General features: G+C 61.4%; 1 protein-coding gene across 3 annotated transcripts in view; it reads right to left on the bottom strand.

Moving 5' to 3' along the window:
• DOK7 (docking protein 7) overlaps positions 1–19,426 on the bottom strand; it is a 43,571-nt gene that overhangs the window by 22,442 nt on the left and 1,703 nt on the right. The window contains exons 3-4 of one of the 3 annotated variants that reach the window (XM_055245698.2): positions 11,036–11,266; positions 7,838–8,038 (exon numbers count right to left, since the gene is read on the bottom strand). The exons of 1 other annotated variant lie outside the window; for it this stretch is intronic. In XM_055245698.2, coding sequence (XP_055101673.1) covers positions 7,838–8,038; positions 11,036–11,266 — 432 coding nt within the window. Of the gene's footprint in view, positions 1–7,837; positions 8,039–11,035; positions 11,267–19,426 lie in introns of those variants that run through there. One more of the 3 variants, XM_055245701.2, reaches the window with a different exon arrangement.

Below are 19,426 nucleotides of genomic sequence, written 5' to 3'. Positions count from 1 at the left end.
GGCCTCTGCCCATTGCCCAAAGAAAGGCATGCAGGAGGGAAGGCGCTGGGGTGGGCAGGAGTCGGGGGGAAGGGAAATCTCGGCATTAGAACCCCCGCTGCCTGCCGCCCGGTCACGCTCCACCTTCACGGAACGCAGGCTGTAGATTCCAGGGACACGGAACTCGGGCCAGCCCCGACACGTGGCGATGCTGCTGGCACCTTGGCAGCCACCCCGGGCACACGAGGGTGAGTGGCACCTTGTGCTGTGGATGCTTCCTTCCACGTAGTGTCCCCAAACCAGGTCACGGGACAGCGCCATTCCTGCTTTAGCGACAAGGACACTGAGGCCCAGAGAGGGCATGCCACCTGTCCACCGTCACACAGCCACGAGGTGGACTCAAGTCCAAGTCCCCTGGCCCCCTGGGCACCTCCTGGCCCCACGGAGCTTCCAAGTCCTGCTGTGGGTGAGGGGTGCTCCTGACCAGAAGTGGAGGTGGGGCACGGAGGGGAAGCCAGTGCTCATCACGATGCCATCCAGGAGGACGCCCCCAGAGGCTCAGGAGGGCTGTGATGGGGTGGGGCCCCCAAGCCGGGTAGGGTGGGCAGAAGAGAGCCCGCACCAGGCTCTGGGGGCAGGCAAGGAGAAGGCCATCATGCTCTCTGCTGGCTGGCTCACTCAGTGCCAGGCAGTCGCTCCCCGTCCCTGTGGTCCACCCCTCCCTGTGAAGGGCTCAGCCGGCCCAGCCCCAGCTCTCACGAAAGGCCAGGCTCTCTAATCCTGAGCTTACAGACAGCTGGCAGTGGCCGCGGGACAATGAGTCCCCCAACTATAAAAAACCGCATTACGGAAGGAGTGGAGCCGGCCCCGCATTCCACGGGGCGTCTGCGGAGCATCACTCACCCCGAAGACACGGTCAACCGGGCAAGGCCTGGAGCACAGCCCACCGCCAGCTGCCAGCCTCGGGCTCCCACGTGCCTGTGCGGCATCCTCGCCAGCCACCCCCATCCACGCCAGCAGAGCTGACATCAGTGGCCCTGGAGGAAGATGCCCATCTCCAATGCTGGCCTGCCAAGGTCTTGGGCCATGGCCTCCCAGGACACCGCACGGCTGGGCTCTAGCTAGGCCTCCCTGGGTTCAAGTCCACCCCTGCCCGCAGGCTCCCCGCTCCCACCCAGCCCCCCACAGTCTTGGGAATGCTCAAAGTTCCCTCTGCACACCAGATCTGCCTGCCATCTCCACTCAGGAGGCTGCCATCCCCACCCTCCACACCCCTGGCCACCTAGAACACCCCGGACCTTTCCAGACTCAGGCCACATAACGACATCTTTCACGATGCTTTTCTTGGCCCCGGCCCCCTTCAGTCCCCTGACCCCAACAGCCCCTCTGTGATGCTCTCAAGGACGCCTCCTCTGGGGCAGAGCCCCGTCTGCTGCTGTCCCGGCCGCCAGGCTGAGCACCTTGCGGGCAGGGAGCCCGAGCCGTCTGTGGTCTCAGTGTCCACCCAAGCGCCCATAACCAGGAGACCCCCAGTGCTCAGCCTTGGGTGGAAAGACATAGGTGAGAGGCTGCTGACCGCCTGCCCCCCGCCACCCCAGCCCCTTCCCCAAGACAGCGTGCGCATGTTTCCTGTTTGCCTGTGTGTTTGGGGAAAGGGGGGAAGAACAGCGCCTGCCCCATTTTGCCGTATCACACAGGTGTGGCTGCAGCGAAGCCGGCCACTGTTTCCCCTATCCCTGCCCTCGGAGGCCACCCCTTCTCGAGAGGCTGGTCCACTTCCTCCCCAGAATCGGAGCCAGCCAGTGATGGCTCTGGCATAAAGTGTCACAAGGGATGCTCTCCCAGCCCTGCCCCAAGACCATCAGGGGCCTGGCAGCTTCTGCTTCTGCCCTCTTGGAACCTATTAAGAAGCCCAGGGTGTCCTATCGGAGGGTGAGGTTCCTGGAGGGAAACTGAGGCAACCCAGCCAACAGCCGGCACAGCACTTTCCTGGGCTTTTGGGCCCCACCATAGCCAAATGCCACTGCCTGAGGGACCCCAGGCAGCACCTCATGGGGCAGAGATTAGCTGTCCCCACTGAGCCCCATCCAGATCCCTGGCCCACAGAATCGCCAGCCAGGGAACAGCCGCCAGCCGCTAGGTGTGGCAGGGTGAATAGGAGTTAGCTCCGCTGTCAGAGAATAAGGGGTGGAGGGGGGTGAGAAGGGCACTTCAGACATCTTTGGGCACAAACGGGTGTCCCAAAGGGCAGTGTAGGAGCCCTGTTGGGGGGGTTAGGAGGCGTGAGGGTAAGAGGAAGGAGCATGGGAGATGCAGAGAAGCAGGACAGAGTCAGCAGAACACAAGCAGAAGGCCAGGACCTGTGGGGGCTCAGGGTGGCCCCAACTCTAGACAGAGGCTGGGGTTGCTGAGCTGCAGGCAAACCTCACCCACGTTACAGACGCACCTGCTTCCTAAGAAACACGTCTCCAGTGAAAAAGCTGTTGCACTAACTCCAGGACTCACCGGCTTGAGAAAGAAAATGCTCTTCCACACAGACATTCAGTGAGCCAATTAGATCTAAGATGGTTTCCATCTGAATAATCTTGAGTGCCCTCGTGGCTTCCACACAGACATTCAATGAGCCAATTAGATCTAAGATGGTTTCTGTTTCAATAATCTTGAGTGCCCTCGTGGCTGCCCCTTGATGTCAGAATCTTAAGTGCTCAGAATCCCAGCTCCTCAGAGAACAAACATCAGGGTGACCAGGGTGTCCTGGATGGCTCATGCCAGGTAGGCATGGGCAGGACTGAGAAGTCTTGATAACATGACCCTTAGCCCTCTCCATCCCCCAAAGTGGCAGCTTCTTTTACACTTGGGAGTGGCCCCACCTGGTGGGTCTCGGGCGGAGGAAGGCCTGGAGCCTGGCAGTGGGTGTTGGCTCCCACCCCTCCTCTGCCCTCCTGAAGCAGCCCCAGTCCAGGGGCACCACTCTAGAAGGCCCCCCTTCCCGGGCCGCCCCTCCTTCCCTTGTCCATCACCACCTTGTTAACATTCCTGAAATCCACAGGGTTCCCATCCCCCAACCAGGCAGCTGCTGCCTGGGGCAGCCTCGCCCTCCATCTTCTGGACCTCAACCAGAACCTTCTCTGGCCCCTGCCAGCCTCTTCCTCCACGCTCATCTGCACCCTGGGGTCAACATTAGCATATAAAATACTCCCCCCTGCTCAAGCACCTTCAATGGCTCCCTGCTACTCCAAGACAACAGTGCAAACGCTGGTCCAATTAGCCAACTCTCTACAACCCAGCCTGTCTCCTCCTCCTCCTCTACCCTCACGCCTCCTATCTCCACCTAACAGGGCTCCTATACAGCCCTTCGGGACACCCATTCATGCTCAAAGATGTCTGAAATGCCCTCTTCACCCCCCTCCACCCCTTACCCTCTGACAGCTGAGCTAACTCCTATTCACCCTGCAGAAGTCCCCTGAGGCTCACCCCTCCAGAGAGCTTCCCCCAGTGCCCCAGCCTGGGGTCTGTGCCCCTCCTGGCTCCCCTCGCACCCTCTGAGGACTGAAAATGCCTCATTCAGTCTCACGCAGGCTCTGAGGCCGGAGCATCTGATTCCTAGGCCCAGTGCCCGGCCACGAGAAGCCGCTGAAGGCACTCCCTGCTGCCTGACAGGCCAGGGCTCCAGCCAGCTCTGTCCAGGCTGCCCCCGCAGGCTGCAGTGGCCAAAGGCGGCCGGCAGGGGACTCTCCAGAGCTGGACTGCAATGGCGGGATCTCAGCTCACTGCAACCTCCAACTGCCAGGTTCAAGTGATTCTCCCACCTCAGCCTCTGGAGTAGCTGGGATTACCGGCACCTGCCACCACACCTGCCTACGTTTTGTATTTGTAGTAGAGATAGGGTTTCACCATGTTGACCAGGCTGGTCAAGAACTCCTGACCTCAGGTGATCCTCCCATCTCCGCCTCCCAAAGTGCTGGGATTACAGGCATGAGCCACCGTGCCTGGCCACATTCTTAATCATTTTTAAAAGTCAAAATGAGTTTCAAATGCTCCGGGTGGCTCCCAGAGGCTGGGCGAAGAGGCAGATGTGGTCCTTGGACTGGACCCAGCTGGAGAGAGCAGGTAAGGGGGGAAAGGGAGCACCTCCAAAAGCTTCCATTCACCCTCGAGGCCCAGCTCAAATGTCCCCCTGCCCCTCCAAAGCCCTCCCTTCCTGGACTCTGGGTGGGCTCACCCTCTCTGGGGCCCACCGCCCTCTGTGCTGCAAGCTGAGCCTGTCCCAGGGTGAGTGGCCCTCTCTGCATCACTCTGCACTACGCACAGTCCATCCCCGCAGGCGGGGCCCAGTCACTCGCCCGTGTGTGAGGCTGGAGCCCGCAGCCCTGAGCTGTCCACACACCGTCACTTGCCATGTGCCAAGTGCGCTCAGGCCAAGCTCCAGGAGTTCACACTACAGGCCCGTGACCGACAGAGACAGGGAATTGGGCCACGCTGGGGACCCGGGGGTTGCTGTCACCAAGCCACCTCCTGTCCCATTCTGAACAGGCAGCTGTCCACAGAGAGACCTCCGCTCCCAGGCACCAAGCCCAGCCAGGCCTGTCTCCACCCGACCCCCACCAGGGCCCCTGTGATGCACAGCCATGCCCAGTGTCTCAGGATGAGTGAGGCGTGGCCATCGCCTTGGGCCAGGGTCACCCTCTCTGCTCTCTGCAGAGCTGGCTGTGGCAGGGCCAAGTGAGGCGGTTCTGGGGATCGGGGGCCAGGCTAGGACCTGTCCCTGGGGAAGGAGGGAATGCGAATTTCCTACACCCAAGACCTTCCAGGGCCTTCCCATGACTCCAGCCCAGCTGTGACCTCCAGACTGAATGTGACGACACCCACAGACTTATTGGGATTCAGATTCTGGATCTTTCTCCGTCCCAGTGGCCCCGGGTGTGGGCCAAATGGTGGCCCACAAAATGTGTTCACATACCAGGGCCTGTGAACAGGGGCCTCTGCGGATGGAATTGAGGGTCTCGGGATGGGGTCTCCCTGGGTCATCCAGGTGGACCCTAAGTCCACGGACTGCAAGAGACTGAAGAGGACGCCCACACAGGAGCCAGCAGGCTCAGGGGCCGGAGAGGCGCAGCCATGAGCCGAGGCCGCCGGGGCCACCAGCAGCTGGAAGTGGTGGGAAGGACCTTCCCATGGGTCCTCCCCAAGAGCTTTTGGAAAAAGCCGACCCTGAGGACCCCTTGATTTGGGGCTTCCGGCCTCCAGGCTGCAGAAGGAACCCGTTCTGGACACTTGGCCCTCTCTTGGGGGTCATTTGCTACAGAAGCCCCAGGAAGCTGATGCCGCTGCCCCTGGACCACCCAAGTTGCCGGCTCCCTCCCGCAGGAGGCCCAAGGCTGCCCACACGTGCCGCAGACGCCCCGTCCCTCCAGCCACACGGCCTGCACTCCGTGTTGTGCTGAGAACACCATCACTTGGCCGAGTCTAAGACCCAGCCTAAACCACCCAGGGTGGTGGCCACGCCTGTCTCCAGGAGGATACAGCCCAGCAGGGCCTGCTGGGAACAGCGATGGGCAGCTCGGCCAAGCCTTCCAGCATGGCCTCCAGAAGCCACCTGCCCTATGGAGTGTGCAGCCGTCAGTGACCGAATTCCCAGAGCCCTTCCTCTCTCAGGCCAGGGTCCCACCGGGTTCGAGAACATTCATCACTGAGCTGCAAAGGCGGGTTCTGTGGGGCCAGCCCGGTTTGCAGGTTCTGTGGGGCCAGCCCCCATTTGCGGGTTCTGTGGGGCCAGCCCCCGTTTGCGGGTTCTGTGGGGCCAGCCCCCATTTGCGGGTTCTGTGGGGCCAGCCCGGTTTGCAGGTTTGCGGGTTCTGTGGGGCCAGCCCGGTTTGCAGGTTTGCGGGTTCTGTGGGGCCAGCCTGATTTGCAGGTTTGCGGGTGGGGCTGCTCTAACAGCTTGCCCCAGAGAGGCAGCAGCGAGACAGACGTCCCCACAAGAGATCCCCCTGGCCTTTGAGCAGCCCAGGAAAACGGCACAGCAGCCTCACCCTGGGGAGAAGCACAGCCCCAGGTGTGGGATTGTTTACCCGCGGAAAAGGGGCCACCCACACCTCGGCAGGGATGTGAACCTCCACAGCCTTAGAGGAAAAACATCCAGTGGCCCCATTCCATTATAGTCCAGACAAAATAAGCAGGTCTCCAAGGAAACGGGTCCTCCTGCCGTGTCCCGGCTTAGAGGGTGAGCACACGGCGCCACCCCGGCCGGCTGCCTGCCCGTGCCAAGGAATTCCACAGACAGAAAGGAAGGTATGAGTCCCCCTCCTCCAGGCACCCCCAAACCTAGCACACCACAGCCAGGACAGGCTGCCCGTGCCAGGACAACTACAGCCTGCAGCTCTGGCTTCCCACACGACAAAGGACAGGGATGCTGGGCCCACCCACTGTGCCCAGCCACTGCCAACCCACTCCCCAGTGGCTCCCGAAGCCCCAGTGCTGAACCTCCGGCCTGCCGCAGGGAGGGCCTGGGGGCAGATGGGACCCCGACAGGTGTTCTAGCTCTCCCGGGAACCACCCCCCCCACCCCGCACCAGCTCAGAGCTGGCATAGGCAGCAGCCCTGCCCATCCATACTGGCTCTCCAATCCCAGAGGGGCCAAGGCCCTTTGGACTCTGGCTATGGCCCCTGCCAGCCCCAGGGGCTGAGATTCCGGGCCAGCTCTGCCCCCCGCACCTCCTGCAGCTGGCTGTGCACGCCCCTGCCTCCGTGGAGCCTGAGCCTCGCTGCCCTGTTCCCCTTTCAAGGGTCAGATGTCATCTCCTCAAAGGCCCCAACAGGGCTGGGTCCTGCCACAAGACCCACTGGGTTTGCTCCCAGCGCCCAGCGCAGAAGGTGGCGGAATGTGGTGCCCAGATGGGCTTGCACCCGTGCCCCAGCTGGCCTATGCAGGATGACGTCCCAGGCGGCCAGTGTGGCCCATGTCCTTGCCCGCGTTTCCTCCACCCAGACACATCCAGGCTCCACCAGAGCCCCCGCCAGTGTGAGCCCGTGTGAGCCAGAGCCCCGGCCAGTGTGAGCCAAGTGCAGTCCCTCAGTCCTCTCAGCCCCAAACCAGGCCCACAGGAGGTCCCTCTGCCCGCCTTCAGCCCGGCCAATGAGCAGCTGCCCCTCCAGAGAGAAGAGAGGAGGCGTCACACCCTCCGTGGGGACTGCAGGTCCACAGGGCAACCTGGCGCGTCTGCACCCAACATGGAAGAAAGTGGAGGGGGTTGCTGGAACAACCTGCTCCTGCAGCAGCCCTGGCGGGCACCTCAGACTCTGGGGAGGGCCGGGTGCCTTCCTGCTCCCGTTTCCCTCACTCCCCTGGCTGAGGGCGGCTCTCAGGCCTTCACAGGCCCAAAGGACTCAGGCCATCCCCACCCATGGCCTGGCCACCTCACTGGGGACATTAGGGCAGCTCTGGGCTGCCCACCAGGAATTCTTGGTCCAGGAATGTGTTTCTGCGGTGCTCATGCGGGAGCTCACACTCCCCGCTGCTAAATGCGTTTGTTCTTTGTTTTTTCCTTTCCATGAAATCTGGATATGAGCGGCTCTGAGGCTCTGTGGCCTCGGGCCCCTCCTCGCATCCGTGAACTCTCTCCCTCCAGTGAGAAAGAGCAGAGGTAGCCGAGGCCCAGCCTCGACACTCCACACTGAGGTTCCTGTGGGCACAGGACCTCGGACATCGAGCACGGGGAGACTCCGTCCACCCGCCGGTGCGTTCTGGAAATGCCAGCAGGCCGGCCTGCACATGGGGTCGGTCGGCCCGAAGCCAGCAGTTCTCGGGGGACGCGGGGGGTGCTGCTGCTGCCCAGTGACCCCACGCATCCGTACTTACAGTACCCACACCTGGTCCCGCCTTCAAAGATGAATCCGCTTGGCACGGCCCCGTAGCGCCGGAGGTCAGACAGCTTCCACTGCCCTGTGACAGCTGGGGGGATGTCCCTGGCCAAGACGAGGATGTCATTGCAGAGGTGCAGGGTAGCTGGGCCGCTCTCCAACTTGGTGCCTGGAGCCACTGTCACATGGAACCTGTGCACTGCGGGCGGGCGGGGTGAGAGGGCATCACGGGCAGGCGGGGCGAGAGGGCATCACGGGTGGGTGGGGTGAAAGGGCATCATGAGAGGAGGCAACAGGGGCCACTGTGGACAGGTGGGGTGAGAGGGCATCACTGGAGGAGGCAGCAGGGGCAGGGGCCAGGCTGGCGCAGGTGGGGGCAGCCGCCCAGGTGTCAGCCGGGGAGGCAGCGACGGCAGGATGAGCAAATGGCACTCCTCACAGCCACGAGGGGGACTGGCAGCTGCACTTCTCTCCTCGCCATCCTCCCAGGAACTATCTTTGTTCAGGGGCAAGCAAGTCCCAGAGGGGCCCGACCTCGGACCTCCACCTCCCTCCCCTCCCACCACGGAGGTGCTGGGGAGGACAGGGCAGCTGAGTACCCTGGCTGGGCTCCCGGCCCCAGCACCTCCTCTCCGGGAAGACTCTCTGCACAGCTGCGTGGCTCCATCACAGAAGGGGAAACCGAGGCTCAGGGAACCCCAGCCTCCAGTTTGGGTGTGGAGAGTCTGGAGTCTGCATCGAAGCCCCAGCCTGGCCACGGGAATCTCAGGGCACCACAGGCCCTCTCTCCATCCAGGTGGCCATTCACCCGAACCCTGAGCACCCCCATGGTCCTGTCCACTGGCTCTGCCCAGGCCCCTGCCCCTGAAAGCCTCAGAGAGGACAGTGGTCCTGAGTGCTGTCCCCGCCTACCCTCTCTTCCCAGGTCAGCACACCAGGCAGACAGCAGCCTACCCACCAGGGGCTCCACCTGCTCCATCTCCAACCCCCAGAGCCAAAGGGACCCCCGTTCCTATCCCACCTCCCCCTCCTCTGCCTCCTCCACCTGCTCCAAGCTGTGGCCTCAGGTGCATCCTTGTCAGGCCACGTTCTATCAAGAGGAAGCTCCCTGGGCAGAGCCCAGCGGCCTCTGTGCGATGGCCCTGCCCCAGCGGATGAAGGAAGCAGACCCATGCCGCTGAGCCAGGCTAGAGGGAACCCCCAACGGGAAAACTTTCTGGAAAGATGCAGTTCCTCCCTCCTAATGTCTCCTTCCCCTGCGCCCTCCTGCAGAGCTGCCCGCACCTCCTCCCACTAAGCCCCCAGCTTCTCTCCCCCTCAGTGGAGCAGGAGGGGCTGCTGCCTTGGGGCCAAGACTGGGGGAGCAGGACACTCACCTCCAAGGCCAAAGAACCCAGCCATCAAGGGCCAGGATATTTTAATCAATACTTTAAAAAGTAAAGTTATGCAGAGTCCATGCTGATCAAAATAGCAAGTTTTTTTGTGTTTGTTTTTTTGAGACAGAGTCTCACTCTGTCGCCCAGGCTGGAGGCCAGTGGCACAACCTCAGGTCACCGCAACCTCCACCTCCCTGCTCTTTTTTTTTTTGAGATGGAGTCTTACTCTGTTGCCCAGGCTGGAGTGCAATGGCACGATCTCAGCTCATTGCAACCTCTGCCTCCCAGGTTCAAGCGATTCTCCTGTCTCAGCCTCCTGAGTAGCTGGGATTACATGTGCCCACCACCACACCAGGCTAATTTTTCTATTTTTAGTAGAGACGGGGTTTCACTATGTTGGCCAGGCTGGTCTCGAACTCCTGACCTCAGGTGATCTGCCCGCCTTGGCCTCCCAAAGCGCAAGGTTTACAGGCATGAGCCACTGCGCCTGGCCATCATTTTTGTATTTTTAAGTAGAGACGAGGTTTCGCCACGTTGCCCAGGGTGGTCTGGTCTCTATCTCCTGCACTCAGCCTCCCAAAGTGCTGGAATTACAGGTATGAGCCACCGCACCCGGCCTAAAATAGCAAGTTTGTAAAGCGAGGGCAGCTGGGGCTCCTGGGATTACTGGGTGGGTGCCAGTGTAGGACCAGGACTCAACTCGGGGGACATTTTACTGTTTCGCTCATTACAGGTTTTTTGGCACTGATTTGGGTTTCTTAGGGGATGCAGGATTATGCTTGCTCTGCGCTGAGTGCCCAGGGCCCCATCACCACCCACCTCTGCTCACAGCCCCAGGGCAGCTTAGCCCCCAGAGGCCCCCAGGCACCCATCCGAAGCCCCTGCAGGGCTGGGACTGAGGTTCCACCTTTTCCAGGGCCAGCTCTGCAGGGGAGCACTCCCTTCCCCTCCTCTCCCCTCCCTCTATTCCCTCCCCTCCCTCTGTTCCCTCTATTCCCTCCCCTCCCTCTATTCCCTCCCCTCCCTCTGTTCCCTCCCTCTATTCCCTCCCCTCCCTCTATTCCCTCCCCTCCCTCTGTTCCCTCCCCCATTCCCTCCCCTCCCTCTATTCCCTCCCCTCCCTCTATTCCCTCCCTCTATTCCCTCCCCTCCCTCTATTCCCTCCCCTCCCTCTGTTCCCTCCCTCTATTCCCTCCCCTCCCTCTATTCCCTCCCCTCCCTCTGTTCCCTCCCTCTATTCCCTCCCCTCCCTCTATTCCCTCCCTCTATTCCCTCCCTCTATTCCCTCCCCTCCCTCTATTCCCTCCCCTCCCTCTGTTCCCTCCCTCTATTCCCTCCCCTCCCTCTATTCCCTCCCTCTATTCCCTCCCCTCCCTCTATTCCCTCCCCTCCCTCTATTCCCTCCCTCTATTCCCTCCCCTCCCTCCCATCCTGTGTGGGGGAAGCTGGGGTGGGACCGCCCAGCCTGGGGCTCTCCTTCCTACCCAGGCTCTGGGCTCCACTGTCCAGTGTAGGAAGTAAAGGCAGGGCTTTGAGAGGCCACATCCCTCCAAAGGCCACCAGCTTGGGTTAAAGGCTCCAGTTGTAAATAACGGTCAGGCTAGGGAGCTCTAAAGACACCATAGCCCAGCAGACTCCCACTCCCAAACCCTCGTGGGCACCCCCAGGCTGGAGCTCAGTCCACCCTAAGGCACCCATGAATGTCCCATCTTCCTGCACAGTTCCCTGGAGCCGCTCCCGCCTCTGCGGCCCAAGTTGGTGAGGGGCCCCGGCACATCTGAGCAGGGAGCCCCCGCCCGGACCCGGCCCCCATCACTCACCCTCGCCAAGTGCATAGCGGATCCGGGTGTCCCACGCACACATGGCCTCGTGGCTGTCGAAGCCCAGCATGATGGCCTGGGACAGGCAGACGATGGCCAGCGTGTGGGCCAGGCCCTCGTAGGGCAGGCCGGGCTCCAGCCCACAGATGTCCTCTAGCGTCAGGCTGCTGCGTTCCCGCAGGCCCTTGGTGCGCTCCGACTTGTCCTTGTAGACCAGCATCAGCAGGCAGTCTGCAAGGAGCACGGCCGTCAGGGACGCCAGCCAGCGCCGCCTGCCCTCGCCCTTGGCGTCCCCAGGGAGGCCGTGACAGTGCAGAGACCCGGGCTGGGGTCATGACCTCAAGCCAGCCACTCAGCCACACCAAGGCTTCGACTCCTGGCATACAAAATGGGGCGATCCCCTCCCCTTGCAAGACCTACAGGCCGCAAGAGCAGAAACGAACCCAGAATATTCATGTCTGTGCCCGGCCCCCGACGCTGGCTCCCATGACTGGGTTCTGGACCTTCACCAGCGGATTCGCCCTGTCTCAGGCCCTGGAGCCCCCTGGGCCACACTGAGGACTGCAGGATCTGTGGTCAGGGGCTTGGGGGCCCAGCGTGGGGCCTGCCGGGTGGCTGCTGGTTCTGCCAGCCCGCTCCTACCCTGCCACCCTGCCAGCCACACCTGTGCCTGCTCCCTGCCGCCTCGAGACCCACCGCCCCTCCTGGTTCCTTTAGTTCCCAGGGTGTGGCTGAGCTTCAGCCCCAAGGAGTGCGAGAGGTCAATGGGCCTTGGGTCCCACCTCCATCCACCCAGCCACTGCCCAGCGCAGCAGGCCCTGGTCTCTTCCTCGGCTGCTGGGGACCTGCCTGCGTTCTGCCTCCCGGACCCTCCAGGGCAATTCGGGTCCCCGTCCCCACCGCCACCTTCCCATTTTCCAACGTCATTGTCACCACAAGCAACCGGCAGGTGCCGTCCACTCCACCGGGTGCAGCTCAAACCCAGCACAGCACAGTCCCTGTGTGGCCTTGGGCGAACCACCTGGCCCAGGGACACTCCTGTGAATGGCGGGGGCAGCAGGTCTGCCCGAGAGAGGAGAGAGGGCGGCCCAGGAAGACTCCCGGCCCTCCCGGCACGGCTCCAGGCTTGACGACCAGGCCTCCTCCCACCTAGGCCCCAGCAGCTGGGCTCCAGGATACCCGGCTTCAGCGAGGGTGTAGGTTTTGGGACCGCATGCAAACACCCCAGATCCCTGTGAGCATGCAGGAGGAGATGGGGCAGAATGTCCCCGAAGAGAATTGCAGAATGACGTGTCATCTGAAGCTCTGACTAGCAGGTGCTCACTCTTCACACAGGCCCTACAAAGCCACATGAGAACCAAAATCCCAAATGAATTTGACTCAGACACTCATTTTTGCAATGGAGTCCAGAGCAGACACGGTGCTCAGCTTCCCCACCCCCAGCCGTGCCCACCTCCCCGGGCCACATGGCTGCAGCCTGCAGAGCCAGGGGGCCTGTGTGACCACGGGGGCCAGCGGTCAGCAAGCTTCCTCTGCCAGGGGCCAGAGGGCAAGCATGCAGCTTTCAGGGCCACACGGGCCCTGCGGCCTCTACTCAGCACCTCCACCCTTGCTGCGTGAACGCAGCCTCAGACCGTATGTAGACCCATGGGCACAGTTGCATGCCAGCACCCTTGATTCACAAAAGCAAGGCGCGGTGTGGGCGCGGCAACAGGGCGTTCACTTCCCATTGGAGGATTTGTCTGCAGTGTCTGAAACGTTTACAGCTAGAAAAAAGCTAGGCATTCCCAATTTGAGAAAGAAGCCCCCTGATTCCCGCACCTACAGAACTCCGCCTGCCCAGCCGAGGCTTTCCAGACAATCTCCTGGCCCCCTCTGGAAACTCCAAGGCGGGAAGCAGGACGCCCGGCCCCGAGAGAGAAATCAAACACAGCGGCGTAATCAGAATTTGCCATAACAGCAATGTCCCCCAAATGCGTCACCAGAGCACCCAAGAAATGACGGTGTGTGGGAACAGCATGAACACGGGGGTGGCTCCGCGCAGGACGGGGACCCCAGGGCCGCTTGAGCCGGAGGACAGCCCGCAGCCCCCGACTCTGTGACTGCACCGCAGCCTCCACCCTCTGCAGTTGAAGTGTGTTGTGAGATCGCTGCAGGGGCCCGGGCCACCTCTGCCTCTCGGGACCCTAAAAAGCTCAGCCACACCCATGCGGAGAGTGGCAGAAACTTCCACCGAGGATAAACGCACACCACACAGACCATCCCTTCACTCCCTTCCCCTAAGGGCGAGGCCCCTGGGAATCCCTGCTCTGACCTCCCAGCTGCATGGCCTTGGGCCCTTGGCCTCAGTTTCCTCATCTGTGTCCTGGGGACAGTGGCACCCGCACCTGCAGCAATGCCGTAAGAACCACCTGCAGGAAGGTGTGGAGGCCCTGCGTTCAGTAAGCGCTCAATACATGCTTGCATATTCAGGTACACGTCTGTCTGCATTACCAGCTGTAAGGCCGGGCTGGCTTCCCTGCAATCTGGCTGCCCATGCACAGAGGGACCAGGTCGCCCGTGGCTCACCCTCAGCGCTCAGCAAGGGCTCACTGGCCAACCATCCGCCACCTTCCACCTCGAGGGCCTCAGCTTCCTCAGAGCCTTGGTGGGCTGATCGCCCAGAAGCCAGGCAGGGACCTTTCCTCCCCTGTGGCCTGCTCTGTGGTGGTGGCACCTTGGCCACACCCTCGCAGACAGCTCCGGCACCTGATGACAACCAGTTCGTTCCACTGCCCCCAAGCAGCGCCTCCTTTGTTCAACAAGTTACATTCCCAATAATACAGTCAAGACTGGGGTCAGGAGCTTGCCTGTAAAGAGCCCGACATCACCCTTTTGGCTTTATTGGGCTTAAAGTCTCCATTACGATACTTAGCTGGAAAGCAGCCACAGATGACACGTGTGGGAATGGCTGCGAGCCAATAAAACTTTATTTACAAAAACAAGTTCTGGCGGGATTTGGCCCAGAGACCACAGTGAGCCGACTCCTGGCCGAGAGTTGAATCTGCCACGACGGCTTCTCACACCTTCCACAAGCCAGCCGGCCCCACCCTCGACGTCTACCGCTGCAAGGCTGGTGGTGGGGCGCATGCTGAACCCACGCTCGACTCTCAGACCTTTTTCTGATTCACAGACGCCACCCCTCGGCCTGTCTGATTTTTCTGGACTCTGTCTACAAATGCAGACTCACAGCCTGCACCTTGGGAACACCTGAGAATCCAGGAGCGCTTACGTGCAGGGGCCGAGCGTGGCCCCCAGCAAGACGTGTCCACTCCCGGAACCTGTATGTCCTTATTTGGGAACTCGTATGTAATCAAGTTGAGGATGCTGGATTATCTGAACGCAGCAGCAAGTGTCCTTGTAAGGGGCACAACAGGAGGCACAGACACAGGGAAGGTCACCTGAATGGGGACGGAGGCAGGGACTGGAGCGCTGAGACCACAGCCAAGGGACACCTGTGTCTAGCAGGAGCTGGGAGAGGCAGGAAGGAGCCCCTCTGGGAAGCTTGGAGGGAGCATGGACCTACAGCCCCCTCGACTGCAGAGCTCCGACTCCCAGGACTGAGAGGGCGAATTCTTGTAGTCTGAAGGCCCAGCTGTGGTGCTTTATTCTGTCAGCCACAGGAAACTGACGACCACCCAAACCACCGATTTCATTTTCAAACATGAACAGAAGCAGAGAGGTCAGAGCTGGGGGCCTGCTCGCCCCTCCTGCCTGGCGGAAGCTTCTCCGGCAGCTGACGCCCACCCCCTCATGCTCAGGCCGCCTTCTCCTCATCACAGTCAATAAATCGATCCTGTTTTTAAAGCGCATTTATCAGGGAGTGCCAGGGGGCAAAGCGCTGAAGGAACTGGCACCAGAGACGGAAGCTGGGACCAAGCCGGGTCAGGGCCTGGACACCAGAGCTCCAGGACACAGGGGCTCTCCCTGGGACACAGCACGTGTGCCGGGGAGACACGGGGCTGAGGGACTCAGGAGTGGATGGCCACGGCCAGCTCCCCGGGGGCCAGGCCCAGAGGACCCCAGCCACACCCTCCCAGGAGCCCTGGGCACCTGGGAGTCTCTCGCCCAGCGGCTGAGGAACCACCATCAGCCCTGCCCACCCACTCTCTGGCTGCTCCGCACCCTTGGGCATTGGCTGCAACCTGGCCAGGAAAGGCTTTTGCAGGACTTGGAGGGTCCCCGGGACTCTGGCAGGCAGCACTGGGCTGGGTGGAGGGCACCGGGTCATGATGGTGAAAGGAGACAAACAAGGAAGAGGCACCAAGAGAGGCCAACCAAGGCACGGAGACCAATGTGAAGCAAGCAGGCACACACGCACACTCACACACAGACACACACATACACTCAGACACACACACACATGCACATTCACACAGGCACACACACACGCACACACACAGGCACACACACTCATACATGCATATTCCTACACACAGAAGCACACACATACATGCACATACACAAGCACACACACTCATACACGCACATACAGGCACGCATACACAGGCACACACTCATACACGTGCACAAAGGCATGCACACTCACACAGACACACACACAGGCATGCACACTCATACAAACAGGCACACTCACATGCACACACACACACTCATACACGTGCACACACACATGCACACACAGACACACTCCTACATGCATACACACAGGAACATGCACACTCATACATGAACACACAGAGGCACACACACCCATACATGCACAGACTCAAACACACACACACTCATACACACAGGCACACACACTCATACACACAGACATACACAGGCACATGCACACTCATACATGCACACACAGGCACACACAGACTCGTACACGTACATTCACACACAGGCACACACACACTCATACACGTACATTCACACACAGGCACACACACTGATGCATACCCATGCAGACACCAGCACACACTTGCACAGACATGCACACAGACAAGCATTTGAGCTCACACATATACACACACTCACACGGGTATTCACGTGCATGTGCACATGTGCACACGCACACTCCCACAGGTATTCACATGCAGGCACACACCCCCACACACAGGTATTCACATGCACACGCACACACAGGTATTCACATGCACGCGTGCACACACACTTGCACACACACCCACACACAGGTATTCACATGCACGCACACACACACATGGACACAGACATGTACTTGCACTCATGCTTGTGCACACACACACAGAAACGTGCACTCATGCACTCAGTGCTGGGGTCTGAATCTGAAATTCCGGTGTTGAAATCTTCACCCCCAAGGCGATGGGTTAGGTGGTGGGGCCTTTGGGAGGTGATGAGGTCATCAGGGTGGAGCCTCAAGAATGCAACCAGTGCCTGATGAGGGGACCCCAGGGCTCTTCGTCCCCCTACACCATATAAGGACAGAGAAAGCGCCACCTATGCAGCAGGACATGGTCCTCATGAGACATCCAGGACGCGGATCCTCACCAGACACCCAGGCTGCCTTGATCTTGGGCCTCCAGCCCCCAGAACCATGAGCAATGACTGGCTGTTGTCTGAGCCGCCCAGGCTGTGGCATTCGCTAAGGGCCGCCTGAGCTAGGACAGCCACACAAGCGCACAGTCACACATTCACTCTTACCCAAATGCTCACACTTGCTCACACGTGCACACGCTCCCACGGTGTGTACAGGTGCACATGTACATCCTCACACACACACACGCACGTGCACACATGCTCCCTCTGCATTCACCTCCACAGCCACAGGGAAACGAGGAATCCAGGATGAGCCCTGGGACTTGGGTGGGGGAGGGATGCCTGGGGACCCTTCTGGGGTGGGGGCTGGAGTGGGGGGTCTTTCCTGGACACGTGAGGCTGAGAAGCCCACCAGACGCCGGGCGGCGATGCACACAGGCAGTTGGACGCAGGCGTCTGAAGATGTAAAAATAACCGTGAAGTCATGAGCACACGGAAGGCCTCACAGCCAGGGCGGAGGGCCGGGGAGGGCGGGAGGGAAGGAGGAGGAGGGGAGAAGCCGCAGGGAAGATGGAGTGAGCAGGCGTGGTGGCCCAGGGAAGGCAGGGGCGTGTGTGGGCCGGGGACACAGTGGGGGAGTCCCCGCCCACACTGAACACGATGGGAGTCCGCAGAAGCGGCTGTGGGACAGCCCTTGGAGGTCACAGTGACCTTGAGGCTGTGCCCTTAGCAGCGCAGGTGGTAGCCGCCTGAGGAGACCCTGCTGGGGGTGCAGCAGCCTGGAGCCGCCCCCAGAAGCCGGGCAGGGGCGAGGGGGGCGGCCATCGACCAGGCTGGCCTGCTGGTGCCTCCTCGGGCCAGGCCACAGCCAGGACACACGAGACCAAGATCCAGTGCCTAGCCCCGGACCCATTCACAATGTGGTTCGGGAAGGAAACACATGAGGGCGCCCCTGCCCGGCACAGGTGTTGGCGGTGTGGTGCAGGTGGGCCCCCCAGACCACAGGCATCACCAGGGGCAGCCCAGGACGAGGCTCCGATGCCAGGGCCGGGCCCTCACGCCCACCTCTCCATCGCCCTCAAGAGCCCTGTGAGTGGATGAGGACGCAGGCAGGGAAGCAGCCGTCCCAGGTCACCACTCCCACATGTGGAGCTGAGAGCTGAACTCCAGCTCTCTGATTCCCTGTCCTGACACAGGGGCTGAGGGAAGGTCGCCCTGTTCTTGATGTTTCTATGGGGAGAGGATAACTGGCCACCACCCACGCCCGATCTTCAGCCCGCAGCTGGGATGTCAGCCCCAGTCCCTTGGGGAAGGAGGCAGAGGCACAGGAAATCCACGGCCAGAAGGCTCCGCTCAGGAAGGGCTGACCCAGTTTCCACCCCCAGCCCCTCATTAGCAGAGCTGCCCACTGTGGAGGGCAGGGCCCCAGCACAGCACTAGCCATGGGGCAGCTCCGGGGCTCACGGGGCACCTGCCAGGGGGCTCCCGGCTCCTGCGCTGTCTCCGTGGGATCCCTTCTGCAGGCTGGGCTCAGTCCTATCAGGCTGCCTTTGAGGGCGACGTGGAACTGGGGACCCTGCCCTCCAGGAACTCAGCGTTAGAACCGAGAGCAGGGATAGGAGAGACTAAGCGAGCGCCCAGCCATCAGCCCGGGGGCAGGCGCGGAACTTCCAGCCAGCTGTGGGGGGCGAGGTTTGGGCTGGTTGCGGGGAGCTGGGCTCTGCCCAGTAGTCTGTGTCTTGGGCCAGATCCCTCGGGTTTCTGCACCTCAGCTTCCCCCCCACGGTGACTCCAAGACCCTGCCAGCTCCAGGACTCGGGCCCTCCCGGTGGCTTTTCTGAGCTGGATGAAGCCCCCAGCGGCAGCCCCGTGGGAAGCGGGTCCCCCGCAAGCGTCTGGCCTAGGGCCACACCCTCCACACAATGCCAAGAACACTTTCCTCGTCACCCCCAGCCACCGCACCAGGGAGGAAGAAGAGAGGGGCTGCGCCAGGCGCCGGCATGCAGGGCCACCAGCAGTGAGTCCTGGGCCACGACCGGACACAGACCACCCTCCTCTCCCGGGGCCCTGCCCAGAGAGGGGACGCAGACACGCGTTCCGCAGTGAGGATGCGGTGGAGACCTCGAGGAACGTGGTCCCACTGCAGGGCACCCTACAGTCCCACACCGAGGCAGACGGCCCGACGTCCACTGGCCATGCCGGGTGCCGCGGCTGAGCAGCCCTTTGATAAAAGGGGTTTCCCTTTCATTCGCTAAACTTTGTCATAAGAGAAAGACGTGCTCATGATTGAGAAAAACGTGAGGAGAAAGGTGCCAGTGGAAACGGTGCACATCCGGGCCCTTCCCAGAAGGAAATCACCGCTGGTAACAACAAGAACCCTGCCTGTCTTACAAGGAAGCAGACGGGACCCTTCCTCTCTCCCTCACACCAGGAGCGCGGGGTCTGTGCTGTCTGCTCCTCCAGGGCTGGGACCTGCTCCCCCAACGCCGGGCCCATCCACAAGGGAGGTGGTCTCCAGCGCTGAGCGGGAAGGCAGCTGGGTGAAGGCAAAGGGGGTGGCATCCAGGGAGGCTCATGAGGGGCCGGGGGAAGAAGCATCAGGGCCTCTGTGCAGAGAGGAGGTGCCAGGCTGGCCTGGTCAGGGTGGGGAGGTAGGTGTGAGAACTCTGTTCTGTCCCATCGCCTCATCTGACCCACCTCTGGGCAACCCCACAGGGTGTCAGTTTCAGCCCCGGGCTGCTGGAGTGACCAACACAGAAAGCAGGTGTCCAAAGCAATGGGTCCCAGACCAGTGAGTCAGTGGGTGCTAGGGACACCTGGCTGCAAGGCTCGGAATGAACATCCACTCAGAGGGGGCATGGCACCTTCCACTACCCCACATCA

Source organism: Symphalangus syndactylus, chromosome 16 (genome assembly GCF_028878055.3).
Source record: "Symphalangus syndactylus isolate Jambi chromosome 16, NHGRI_mSymSyn1-v2.1_pri, whole genome shotgun sequence".
Classification (NCBI taxonomy): Eukaryota; Metazoa; Chordata; class Mammalia; order Primates; family Hylobatidae; genus Symphalangus; species Symphalangus syndactylus.
The sequence above is the reverse complement of the archived record's forward strand: the minus strand, read 5'-3'. Positions and strand labels throughout refer to the sequence as shown.